Source organism: Oreochromis niloticus, linkage group LG15 (genome assembly GCF_001858045.2).
Source record: "Oreochromis niloticus isolate F11D_XX linkage group LG15, O_niloticus_UMD_NMBU, whole genome shotgun sequence".
Lineage (NCBI taxonomy): Eukaryota > Metazoa > Chordata > Actinopteri > Cichliformes > Cichlidae > Oreochromis > Oreochromis niloticus.
This window is the reverse complement of record NC_031980.2, coordinates 2,336,526-2,350,478: the sequence shown is the minus strand read 5'-3', so window position 1 is coordinate 2,350,478 and position 13,953 is coordinate 2,336,526. Positions and strand designations below refer to the sequence as shown.

Below are 13,953 nucleotides of genomic sequence, written 5' to 3'. Positions count from 1 at the left end.
ATCCCCTTAATCCAAAATGTAACTGTCTTCTGCATATTTTTATGACGTGCTGGTAAAAAGTCATTTTTTTCTCTCCACACTGCAGAGGCCAGAGATTAAAATAAAAGGGCAGCACTGTGAGCCACTTAACATGACACTTAGCAATAACATCGAGAGAAATGAGAAGCAAAACAAACACCGGGGAAGGTAATTACAGCATAAATCACAGCAGAAAATACAGAGGCTAAAGAAAAAGCGCTCTTATTTTAGTCAAATATTTTCCCAAATAAAGAATAAGTAAATATTTGCAGTTATCGTGATCCAAATGAATACCCTCCTCCCCCCAATAAGCAGCGTGTAGAAAAAAGAAACAGGGTTTTAGGTGGTGTAATGCCCACTGGCACACTTACTGAAAACAGTGAGGTATTGTTATTTTCACAACCATTAGTCACTTTCAGGTTTACACCAGCAGGGTGCCAGTGGAGGAAACATATCCATTTGATATTCACAAGCCATTTGCTTACACAGTTGTTGGCTGACAAAGTTTATTGATTGGATTTTATGTGTAGCAACTACTTTTCCTTTTAGTCAAATTAGTAGAAGTAGATTACATCAATCCCTCTGATGTCGGCTGGATAATTCATATCTTAATTGACAGAAAAACAATTTACATTTGCTAATGGCTTTTCCAAATGGGTTTCTGCGTGCATTTGACTGCATTAGGTTTGCTTTCGCCCCGTATAGGGCCCGTGGAACGACAGCGAGGGAGCAGCACAGCTCCCGTTAGTGCATTTAAAGGCCGACAGTTGACCTGTCATGAAATTTTACTTCAACTAATGAAGTGGTTAATTCCACTTAAAAGCTTTATGGCATGTTTTTTTCCCTTTCACATAAACAGCAGCTTTATAAGGGCAGCACATCAGCCCTTTTGCTGATTACAGGTGGAATGTGTTTTGCTGCTTCCCACACTGGAGCAGGATGCTGTAAAACACCTTTGCGCACTGGGAACGTCTGCAGCTGTGGCATTTTATAGATCCCCTGTATAGATTGTAGAGATGCAGGATCTCGGTAAACATTCAGAAGAGATGCTGTATCCTCCCCGGGAACGAAGCAAAGCAGCTGTGAAGGCGACGGTGATCAGTCCTGACAGGTAAAATATGAGCCTGCTGACCTTAACTTATGAAGGGCGCGCACGCACATTGACACACACTCACCCACACACACACACAACAAAAAGACGAGCGTGTCTCTGTGGGTGTAGGTGTGCATATCCATTAGGTATGCTTACGCCATATCAAAGTTTGCAAAAAAATGGCTTAGCGGTTTTGCTTGTGTGGGTTAAGCATTCATATTCATATGTCTCAGTGGGTGCACACTGTGATACATTAGCAGAATAGTCCGGTGTACATATATGTATATACACTTAATTCACTTTTGTGTCTCGTTGTGAGGGGCACACCACCTCCTATTCTTCTGCTCCATCACTGTGCAGCCAAAGCTTTCAGTTAGCTCCTCAGCCCTAATTAACTGCCAAGATATGAATGTGCTAATCTGGGCTCTAAATCTTCACTTCCACCGACAAAAGCTTTTACAGGCTGTCACCGCTGCATGATAAACAGGGGGGCTGCTTTCTCGACCAGTGGACACAGTGCCATCTAGGGACCGGCTCCAGGACCTCAGGAGTTTTAACACATGAAGGTATTTGTTGCCATACATACATAATCATAATGGATCCAGCATGAGTATGTATACTTTTGTAGACACTTTAAGCGGTAGTACAATATATTAATGTCCCCAAGTGCTTAATCAATCACTTGGGGTCATTTGACAAAAAACTCAGTTTGACGAGATGAAGCCTTTGGTGGAACTGGGCTCAGGTGAGCTCCCTCATGGAGGAAATTACTAGGACATCCTGATAATGGATGGCATTAGGACAGTCCAGCCTAACTTTCAATTCAATTTTATTCCTAAAGTGCCTCAAGGCACCTTTGACGGTAAGGTAAAGACCCTACAATAATACAAAGAAAACAATTATATGACGCCCTCTGAGCAAGCACTGTGACAGTGGGAAGGAAAAACTCCCTTTTAACAGGAAGAAACCTCCAGCAGATCCAGGCTCAGGGAGGGGCGGAGCCATCTGCTGCGACCGGTTAAGATGAGGAGAGGAAGAGCGGACAAAGAGATACTGTGGGAGAGGCAGATAGTAACTAATAATTAAACGCAGAGAGGTGTATAAACACATAGTGAGTGAAAAAAGTGACTGAATAAGAAAGACTCAATGCATCATGGGATCCCACAGCAGCCTAGACCTGCTGCAGCGTAACCTCGGGGGGATTCAGGGTCACCTGATCTATGCTATATCAAAAAAATACTCTAGGAACCACAAGTAAGCCCACAGTCTGACAACCAGACTGCCGCCTCTAATCGGGTGATATGGTACTACAAGGTCATTAAGATGAGACAAGATGGGCCTGATTATTCAAGAACTTTTATGTGAGCAGCAGGATTTTAAATTCAATTCTGGATTTAACAGGGAACCAGTGAAGAGAAGCTAATATAGAAGAAATATGTTATCTCTTTCTGGTCCCTGTTAGTATTTTTGCTGCAGCATTTTGAATCAACTGACGTCTTTTCAGTTAGTTTTTATGACTTTAAGACATAAAGACCTGCAGTTACCTGCAGTTTAACTAATTGGTGTGTGTTATCTGGCTTCATGCATAGATAAAACTGGGTGTCATCTGCATAGCAGTGAAAATGTATGCTATGCTTTCTAATGATACTTTCTAAGTAAAGCATGTATAATGGAAACAGAATTGGTCCTAGCACTGAACCCTGTGGAACTCCATAATTAACCTCAGCGTGTGAAGGATAGTGTCCATATATGTAAACATGGAGTCTATTAGATAGATATGATTCAAACAAATGCATAGACTAGTTTTTCAGCATCACATTTGCAATATTGTGCAGCTGACAGAGTGAAGTCCTAAAAGGTTTATATTAATATATTTTGGTCAGGAATTCTTTACAGTTCCACTGACGGGAGTTTAGAGCCAAATACAACAATTCCGTTTTATCAGAATTTAGATATAAAAATTTTTCGGTCTCCCAGGTCTAAATGTCTTTAAGACACCATGTGATTTGTGTCACCTACCTCCACAGAGAAATATATGTTTGTCACCTGCAAGGCAATGAAAATGTACTGAGGTCTAAGAGCAGGATTAGAATAGAAACAGTGGTATTGGTGGTACTTTAGTTCACTGGTTGAGCATGTGGCTGGAATGCCACGGCCTAGGTTCAAGTCTGACCTGTCTGTCTTTCCAGTCTATTCTTCACTGTAAATTGTTAAATGAAGGCAAAACAACCCTCCAAAATAAAAAAAAAAAAATGTAAAAAATCAGACCTAGCATAAAGCCCTGTGGAACTCCATGAGTACAGGAGTGATCCAGTGTGCGTACAGGAGTCACTGTTTGCACAAACGAATTAGATCAGACAAATAAAGTTTTAATCTTAATGCTAGGTATACTCTGTAATAACATTTAAGCCCCTTGTCTGGTGATTTTCACTCGAGCCGTTTCTCTGCGTTTGTGTACTCTCAATCCTGATTTAAAGTCTTCAAACATCACAAAAAATAACCAAAAAAGTGACAAAATTAAAATGAAGGATTTCTATCTCTTTGAGCATTTTAGCAAAGTACATCTGCTCTGTTTTAATTTACTGACGCTGGAGTAATATTACCATAACTTTGAATTGATTACTATTGAGGTGGAACAAAATTCAAGCAGGCTAGTTTTCTCTGATGAATCTTGGCTGCAAAAAATTCAGGAGAGAGGAGCCGTGCACCAGCAGCGCTCCACTGTTGCTCTGCAGTCAGGAACATCAGCAGGCTTGTGATGATAGAGGTGTGTGATGCCAGAGTAGGGTGTGTGAGTACGTGGGTGCACATTTATACTGTATGTCTGCATCTCCATCTGTAAGTGTCAGCGACTGATGTTCAAAACTCTGTGAGTTCGTGTGTGTGTGCTGTATCCGCTGCCTAGGGAGACAGGCCTCGTATCCAAGCTTGACAGTGTGATTGGATCCAGTGAGAATCCCAATGAAGCAATAAGTATCTCAGCGTCAGCTCTGCTCCCTGGGGTTTCTGTGCGCAGCCCATCGGCCCGAGCCCAGCCCTTCCTGTTCAGTCCAGATGGAAAGCGAGGCGGGGTGGGATCTGGGGATGAAGAAAGGCAAGTGAACCTCAAACCTTTTCAGCTACTGTGAAGGTGACTGCAGCAAAACAAGCAGCACAACGTGATACGCAGTGGATGGATGAGGCGATGGGGGTGTTTGAACTAGTTTGGAAACACCAAATTTAAAAAAAAAAGAAAAGTAATTTTTATCACCACCATAAAAGAAATTGGGACATGAATTTGACTCCTAAATTCAGATACTGAAGACCTTTTGTATCACGCCAACCTGTTTTTAATTGACAGACAGCTGAAGAATTCTCTCTCTCTCTGAGTTGAGATGTGGTCCTGATTGGTTGGATCCCTGTGAAGCTGTGGTCCCAAAAGATAATATCATGTCATTTAATTTTTACTACAATACCTTTCTGTAATAATTAGGGACATTGGCAACTGTCACACATTTTACAGCAGCCACAATTTGTTAAGCTAGCAGCAGCGACCTGAAAGCAAACAGCGTCAACCAGTGCAGCCAGTTGTTTCTTTTGCTTAGTTATTGTTGTGGTTTCACATCTAGCTATGATTTAGAGCAGTGTGTCATTATGGGTGTACATTTTATTCATAAAGTCATAAAGAGGCTCATCAGCAAACATAAGCAGCATGCTAGCTAGCATTTTGTAGGCAAAACTGACTTATGTTTAAGAAAAACCAAAGGACATTAGTGTTGTTAACACAACTTAGACATGCTGTATGTAAAAACAAACAAAACCAAAAAACCTACATCCAGACTTTTTGGTCTGGAAACAACCATAAAAAGTTGTTTAATTTGTTTAGCATTTACCTACAGCTAGCAAAGACAAACCTCCAGGCTGAATCGCAGCCAGTTGTGGAAGTAATGGCTCCCCTACTGCACATCGCTCCTCCCCCAGAAACCTACTGCATAGGTTATTTATGAAAGCTGCTATTATAATCTTTACATTGTAAGTTAAGTAAATTCAAGTGCTGTGACCTCCAGTTACAAAAAAAGGAAAAATAAAGAAGCGTAGCCTGTTAACATCAGATTAATGTTATAAAAAACTGTATTTTAACCCAAAGACCATTTCCTAACTTTAACAATGAAGTAGACATGCTCCTATTCATGATTACGGGGAGTTAACAACCCATTTAAATACAAGGACCAAATGGCAGACATCATAGGAAGTGTAGCTTTCCTCACACATCCCCATTATTTGACATAGATGTCCACCCATCCACAAATTTAAGTGTTAATTAAGCATTAATCTCCCCACTCTCCACCATGCCAGGTTTTCTTTAAACATCATTTCCCCACAGCTGTTCCAATCTGTCTAAGGTAGCCAAATTCTATTCCTGCCTGTTCCAGTTGGTCACTCATATTGCGGCAGCTGCACAGAGCAGGTTTCATCATTTGTTTTGTGTATTTCACCGAAACACAGTTTCAAAATCAGTGCTGTATGAAATTAAAGTATAATACACTAATTAGAAATGTGCACAGGTGAAATCTAAAGAGAAGTTCATACTCTGCAGAGCGGCCTGGGAGCAAGTACCCTTATCTCCCCTCTGCAGGCTACACACACACACACACACACACACACACACTCGTGTGATGCAGGGAGTGATAATGACACTGAAGCTATGGCTATTACAGCTACATCACTCAAGTTAATTCACAGCTAGGTCGCAGCATTTCCCCCACCAGTTGCTGTGAGCCTATGCAGGGCTGCTCCATATGATTTAGCACAGGTCCTCACAAATGATGACACTTGATCGTTGCATAAAGGATGCCAGGAGGCTCCTGCTCACCGTGCCAGGAGAGGTCATTGTGACATCACCGCTGGCAGCCTGAATAGCTGCTCCTCCACCTGTCTGCCATTAAACATGGAAATCACTGCACTCATCTGTGACTGTTGAATATTCAGTGAGCAAACACAGTGTACAGCACTTCATCTTATTTTAAAATGGGTTATAAATACAAATTGTTGCACAACAATTGCACAAAAACATGATTTTTTTCTCCCCTAAGCCCAGGAGAAAATGAGGTTGATACGGAGACTCAGCTGCAATAACCCATTCACTTATTGAACGACAGCGGCTGGATACACTCTCAGCCTCCGGGCTTAAACGAAAAAGCAGAGCATGGCTGCCTGATTGAATGGGTTTGTAATGCAAGCCAAATAGGTTTGTTCTAATGGGAATCAGCCTTGGTGACGGCTGCAGAGGCTTACGCTAGCACTATAACAGCAGTAAGCAGCAGGGGCAAACACCCCATTGCTCCTTGATTGGCTCTGAGAGGCAGAAGCAATACTAAGGGGTTGCTGTGTTTACTAATGGTCGTTTTATTGGGGTAATATTCAATGAGCCTTAACTTTAGGAATCTGTAGTTCAGAGAAAAGGTGCAAGTTTGTGTTGCGTGCTTGTGTCACTTCCCGCTCATGATCGCATGTCTGTGCAACTTCATTAGGTCCAAAGTCTGCTCTGGCTTTAACATTGGACATCCTGTTGTTCTGCCTTGAGCAATACAAACTTTTGCTGAGCTGGAGGGATGCAGAGGTCGCCCAGTGATCTGAATGTCCAGTAGAGGTAGGGGGAAAAGGTAAGAAGGTCATACTATAAGGTAAAGACCCTATGATGTGGGTGAAGTTCAGTGATCCACCAAAAACCTCTAGAAGTAGGCACTTGGCGACAGTGGGGAGGAAGATCTCTTTTTGAACAGGAAGTGACATCCAGCAGAAGCAGATTCAGGGAGGGAAAACTTGGAGACAAAAGATTAGCAACTGTGACACAACAAACATCTCACAATGGAGACAGAATGGAGGGCGGAGCCTTCAGCTTTCAGACAGCTCTACTCCCAGTTTGGCTTTGGGCGACAGATACCCTCTCCACTTTTAAGATGAGCTTAAAACCTTTCTTTCTGATAAAGCTTATAGTTAGGACTGGATCAGGTGACCCTGAATCCGCCCTTAGATCTGCTGCAATAGGCCTAAGCTGCTGCAGACTTCCCATGATGCACTGAGTTTTTCTTCACTCAGTTCTTTTTATTCCCAGTTTGACTCCACTCTGCATTTAATCATTAGTTATTCTTCTTCTCTGCTCTTTCTCCGACGGTGTGTCTTTTGTCCCGCCTTGGTTCTCTTCTCCCTTAACCGCTCTTGGTTGATGGTTGCCCCTCCCCCTCCCTGAGCTTTGTTCTTCCTGTTAAAAGGGAGTTCTTTCTTACCACCGCTGCTCATTGGAGTGAACATGTTTTGCTGTTGTTGTTGGATTGCAGACATCCTGTTTAAGTGATAAGCTTGCTCTTTCTTTGCTGTCAGACTCTGTGAGACCTTATCCGGCCTGTGTCTCAGCTCTTTGCGCAGGTTAAATAAATTAGATAAAAGAGTTTTGTTTCAGATTTCCACAACACCGTAAAACAGAGAGAGAACCCAACCATCAGATGATGTCTTATGATAAAGCACTTGGTGAAAGTGGGGAGGTAGAACCTTATTTTCACAGGAAGAGACCTCCAGGAGGAGCAGACTCGGGGAGGGGCAGTTGTCTGCCACAATCAGGCATGAGGAAAGTTTTTCTTGGAGATAAAACAAACAACCCAGGAGCGACTCTTGGGAGTCACCAGTGAACCACTGCATGTCAGATACTAGAAAATGTTTCCTTTCATGCATTTATTTTCTCTTTACATTTTTTACATTTAAAAGATTTTTATTTGCCAAATACAAACAAGTTCATGTATCGGCCCTGTTGTCATACTACCACGAACATTTTGCTTTTACAGACCAAACTCTGAGAAATTCATCTTGCAGAATCATCTTCTGCAACCATGATGCAACTGAGGTAAAACATATAAAGAGAGAAATTAATAAAATAAAACAAAACCTGTCTCTTTTTTTTTTTTAGCAGGATTGTCATGGGTTTGATTCACCCTTTCACTCAGCTCTGTTACATTGGCGATCATTTGTATATGCATGCTTTCCTATGGCATGTGTAGGAACAGATTGGAGGGTCAGAGCTGATGTCAGCACATGGGGGTGGAGGAGTGGGGGGTGTCTGCCTCCTAATTAGCCACAGACCGGAGGGAGCACAGAGGGGGAAAAGGTGAAGAGTTGAGCTGCAGGACACTGAGGCTGCAACAAAGAGGAGGGTTAGCAACATTCTCCAGCCTCATGCAGTTGCATCACATTCATTTGGCTCAGGCACATGTGAGCAGGGATGTCATTAGTGTCTGTGCGCCATTGTCAGCTCTGAACATGCATCACGTATGTATGAGAATCAAAGAGCAGGTCCTCGTGACCTGATCTGAATACTGCTGGCAGATGTTAAATAACTCTCACTGTCGCACTGCTGCAATCTCTTTGACAAGTGCAGACAGATGTGCGTTCAGTTTCTCATACATGTGCAAATGCAGATTATAGACTCTTTTTGGGGGGTTTTTACATTTAGAGAGTGCATTTGCTGGAAACACAAACCAGAAGAGCGCTCTGAATTTATTCATTACCACCCCAACATGACAAACTGGAGCAAAGCTGGACTAATGATGGGACAGAATGCAAATGTGGGGGAACTTAGTCTGCTGGGAGCAGCAGGCCTGATCTATGAGTTTGCATGTGTTCTGCAGCCTAATACAGCTCAGATAAGTAGACACTTTCCTCGGGACGTAGCTGCAGCGAAAGCACATCAGGGAGGCAGCTCGTCCGCGGGTTTGTGCATGTACACATAAGTGAGTGAGCGAGTCGAGCCTGCCAAATGTGATTTATTTAGACAAATGTGAAAATATCAATCCAGTGATGAATGAGCGGCTGGATAAGCAAAACTCTTGAGATTGCTCATCATCTTCAAATTTAAGGCCGAGCACAGGTTCCAGCCCTTACGGAGAACAAATAATACAGCTGATTCTCATTGTGCTCTCATCTGACAGGTGAAATTGGACTTACACAAACTATTCAGGGTTTTCAATTCGACGGTCTCCAGGTATTTGTTAGACTTTCAGGACCACTTGAGAGATCAGCGTGCGCGTTTAGCACTAAATCCTATAATTGAACCGACAACAGCATATCAATACAGAGCAGTAAAAAAAAGAAGAAGAAATGTTTGAGACTCACGTGCACACATATGCATTCCATCTGCAGCCGAGTACGTGCTCACAGAGTCACTCAATAGTTTCTCTGGACCTTCACTTTTCAAATGTGTTCAGAACTTAAGAGGGGAAGCAGGGATTGAGCGGAGGCTTAGTAAAGCTCCACAGCCTGTTTTTGCTGCAGGCTCGCTCGAGCCCCGCTTCTCCTCCAGATGCTGCTTCATAAAACATTTTGGCAGACTGGACACATAATTGCCCGGACTGTTTGAAACACTTTGTTTCCTCCACTTCTGCGTTATTAAGTCTAACTAAATCTTTCCTTTCCCCTCCACTTTCACTGTGACGTTTGGGTAAGGTGGTATTAGAAGTGGAGTGTGTACAAAAAGCCAAAACACACTTTTTTATGTAGAGGAAAAAGAAAGAAGCACTTAGCTGTCAATTATTTTTCTTCTCTTAAATATTACAGGCTGCTGCACAAAAGACACCAGCAGGAGCTTTTAAAACAGGGGTTTGAGTTAGACAGCTGCTGAACACAGAGCTGGAGTATATGTCTGTTTTCACAGTTTTAAAGTACCACCAGAAATTCTGAATTCACTACCAAGCGGTGTCATACATAGTAGAGAGATGCTTGTTTTACATTGTGGGCCACAAACAGCCAACTTTGATGTGAAGTGGCCTGAACCCGATTAGACTGTCCTTAATTATAGATTTAGAATATAAAGTTTTCATTAATTCACAGAATATATTCTTTTACCTTTTTGTAGTATGAATGGCAATGGGGTGATAAGAGGTAAAACTTATGAAAATACAGTTCAAAGTTCTAAATCTGTGCACTACTTTACATTGGATTGGAGTCTTTGCCGGGCCAGGCAGCACCAGACAAGCCCTAAAACTGAACATGTGAAGACAGGCAGGGCAACTTTCATCCTTCCATCTGTAATATAACACTAGGTAACAATGAAATGTTTCAAATAGACTTTGTAAAGAAACGCTTAGTGAGACCCCTTTAATTCAATTCAATTTTATTTATATAGCGCCAAATCACAACAAAAGTCGCCTCAAGGTGCTTCATAGGTACAGAGAAAAACCCAACAATCATATGACCCCCTGTGAGCAAGCGCTTTGGCGACAGTGGGAAGGAAAAACTCCCTTTTAACAGGAAGAAACCTCCGGCAGAACCAGGCTCAGGGAAGGGCGGGGCCATCTGCTGCGACCGGTTTAAACTTAGCTGGTTAAAACAGTCGACTCTATTCATCTTCCTCACTCTTTAATCCTCACCTCCTTCATTTGTCTATTATTTGCTGCTGGCACACACACATTTGATAATTTGTCTAATCCTCATTTCTCCCATGCAAACATTTCCAATTTTGCTAATGATGAAATGATAATGAGATAGGCGTACCCATGCATAAAGAGAGCAGCGGTGCAGTCATCAGCTGCTGCTAACTAACATTAATTCCCTGACTTGCGTAGCTTGACAGGCCAGAGTGAAACACTGAAATCTGCACAAGCTGGTGGGGAAGCAGGCTTCAAAACAACACCTGCTGTCTGGACTTCATTAGGAGGTGAAAGAGGCATCGGCCCCGTGACACTGCTGTACAATCAGCGTGGGCTGAGGGTTTCATCAATCAGCAGAGCTTTATTTGTGTAGCATCAGTCATGCTCAAGTTAATGCGGCTCAAAGCGCCCGGCTGCTGATATTACGACCAAAAAGATGAAACAGGGTGAAAAAGAAAAACAATCAAATAGTATAAATGAGTGAATGAAATAATACAACGACTATAAACTGAATGCAATCAGAGGTCGAGTCATAGAGGCTGGTTTTCAGTCACGTTCAGCATCTCGACGCGCTCAGGTAAAGTTTGGGGTCAGATCAGATGATAAACTCAGGAGTTTCAGTGTTTTGGGAAAGTGCAGTTACCAAACAAAAATAAATGAATAAATAAAATTTAGCATGTGATATCAATGAACAAGAAATCAACTTGATGCCATTTTACCAGCCACAGACTGTATATAAAAGATGGAAACAGCTTCCAGGACTGAAAGTTAAGCCTGTATTCTTGACTGCTGCAAAAAGAAGTCATACTGTAGCAGTGAATGGGGAAACATTCCTGCAGGTCTCAAGTCTGCAAACACTTTACTGATGAGTTCACTGTTCTCAGCTTGACATTCACAAACCAACGCTGACGTTGCACCACTCTGTTATACTGTGGTTGTAGCTAAAGGCTGGTTTTGTATTTTCTAATTAATTGTTTTTATTTCATTTTGACTTTTTGTTTTTTAATTCGGTTTAATTTCAGTTAGTACAAGTATTAAAATATAAACACAGTAAACTATAACAACCTTGTTTAGAACTCATTTTTTCTTCTCAACCTGTGGTTTACTTTAAAGTTTCAGTATTTTGTAATCGGGTCAGAGGTCGGGTACAGCCTGTTGCAGGGCTAACACAGAGAGGTGAACAACCACTTGTATTCTCATTTACACTTAGGGCCAGTTTGGAATCACCAGCTAACCTGACCCCACTAACTGCACGCCTGTGGACTGGAGGAAGAAGCCAGAGTTCCCGGAGAGAGCTCAGACAGCCACACGAGGAACAAGCAAACTCCACAGAGAAAAGCCGTGGCGAGCCGGTAGATTCAAACTCATGACCTTCTTCCTGTGAGGCGTAACCACCACATCACCATGCTGCCTTATCCTAAATATACTGGCAGGGTAAAGGCTGTTTGTAACAGACTACAGTGCTTTCCTTCTTACCCGTCTGTCTTATTCATACTACACTGTATGATTAATGTTAAATGTTTACTCTGATCATCATCATAAAGTTACAGCCGTCACTGCAACAGAAAACACACACACGTTAATAACCAGTGTTTTATTAAGGCTGAGAGGAATATATGACATAACACAGGCAGATAATGACAGAAGTGTGACAAAAAATGTCTCTTGTATTTGCAATGTTTTATCAAATCAGTAGTGATGAAAAATTTTGAACAGTATTTAATGTATTCACTTATATACGGAGGAATCTTTGACCTTTGCATCACTTTGAGCTTCCCTGATCTGCCAGAATCCAGTAACATCTGGTTTTATGCTGTACACAACCCAACCCGTGCAAAACACAGAATGTCCAAACAAAGATTATGTAAACATTTTTTAATATTCATGCACCGGGGACTGTATTTCTGCCTTAACAGCCGAGCAGTAAATTAAAAGGACGTTCCTCTCGTGTGTGGCTTTAGGTTGTCCCTCTGAAGGATTTCAGCTGAAAGCAAAAGATACCGCTGGGAGTAGCTGGAGTCTCTCAGCAGCTGCAAAGCAAACACTTCACTCTGAAATGAAGGGGACATCAAGTGTGCATAGAGAACTAGACATTTAGCTCCATGCAGATTTATTCATAGTGCATACACTTCCTTCATATTTCATGAAAAAATAACCATCTAACTGTGCTCGTTTCTTTCTTTCTTACAAATATAAATACTGCAGTATACAAAACATAGAAAGAGTTTCTCATTCATCAAGAGTTGGATGGAAACAAAAACGTTTGTCACATTGCGCTAGTTTTAAAAAACTGCATATTGTTCAGAAGGCACTGCAGGTTCGTTTATGGAGTTTGTTGATGATAAGAGCAGAACGCAGACATTTAACCATATCTAGAACAAGACAAGAACATGGAACAGTGAAACCATTGAGATACATTCATGATTATAAATAACATTTAAACTCTTTACAGCGTGCAGATATTTAGCTCGTGTTTTAAAGTGTTTCTTAAAGCTTCGCTCTAATAAAATGTCACAGTCTCGGTCACGAGCACATTCGCCGACCGCCTGGCTGAGGTAGTCGTGGAGGATTAGCGTCGAGTGCAAGGCCTCTCACTACGTTTCGCTCTGGAAGAGCACCAGGCAGGTAGAGAGTGTGTGTGTGTGTGTGTGTGTGTGTGTGTGTGTGTGTTTGTAGAGACAGATAAAGGTTTGCTAAAGGTTGAACTAATCTGCGAGAGGTTTGGCCCCGTCGACTCTGGAGTCGTCCAGGTCTGAAGTGGTCAGGTGTTTGAGAGGAGCTGTGGCAGAGGAGAGAAGAAAGGATACACTGTTACAGTCCCGCTTCATTTACTAACCAATCACAGCGCGACATTTGTGAACAAGACATTTCTCACTAACAAGGCATATAAAATATGATTTGCACTACCTGCTACAGCTGAGGAAGTCGCGACTATGTGCGGCAATTACTCTGTATATTAACACCAGTGTTAAACAGCCATGGACATGTTTTGGCCTCCATAAATCTCGGAGGTAAAATGGACACAAAGCCACAGAAAGTACGCTCCTCTCGCGCCGAGCCAAATATTTGTAAGCGGCTTAGGAAAGTGCTACAAGTGATTTTGGCTGGGAGCCACTGGCAGTGATACAGGCAGACTCATTTCCAGAGCACTGATGGAAAGTTTCAGCGCCGGCTGCCATGTTTACATACTAAATGAAAGCGAGACTGTGCCCTGAATGTAACATGGTGAAATTTGGGTTATTGGTGAGCGTTATACTGAAATGAATGCAGATCAGAAACACTGAAACATCCACTTCACTACAGTCTGGATGCAGTTATTTAGAAAAATAAGAATACTTTCACAATAATTATACCAGTGAAATTATTTTCTTCCAAAAAACCGCCATACTGTACATTTTCAAATGATCAGCAATACAGAGATGCAGGAAATACACGACTCCCATCAAA

General features: G+C 42.0%; 1 protein-coding gene across 9 annotated transcripts in view; it reads right to left on the bottom strand.

Annotated features, from left to right (window-relative positions):
• Positions 1-12,085: 12,085 nt before the first annotated feature.
• cep128 (centrosomal protein 128) overlaps positions 12,086-13,953 on the bottom strand; it is a 54,954-nt gene continuing 53,086 nt past the window's right edge. For all 9 annotated transcript variants that reach the window (XM_025898966.1, XM_025898964.1, XM_025898963.1 and 6 more), the window contains one exon: positions 12,086-13,285. In XM_025898966.1, coding sequence (XP_025754751.1) covers positions 13,212-13,285 — 74 coding nt within the window. In that variant the 3' untranslated portion in view covers positions 12,086-13,211. The remainder of the gene's footprint in view (positions 13,286-13,953) is intronic.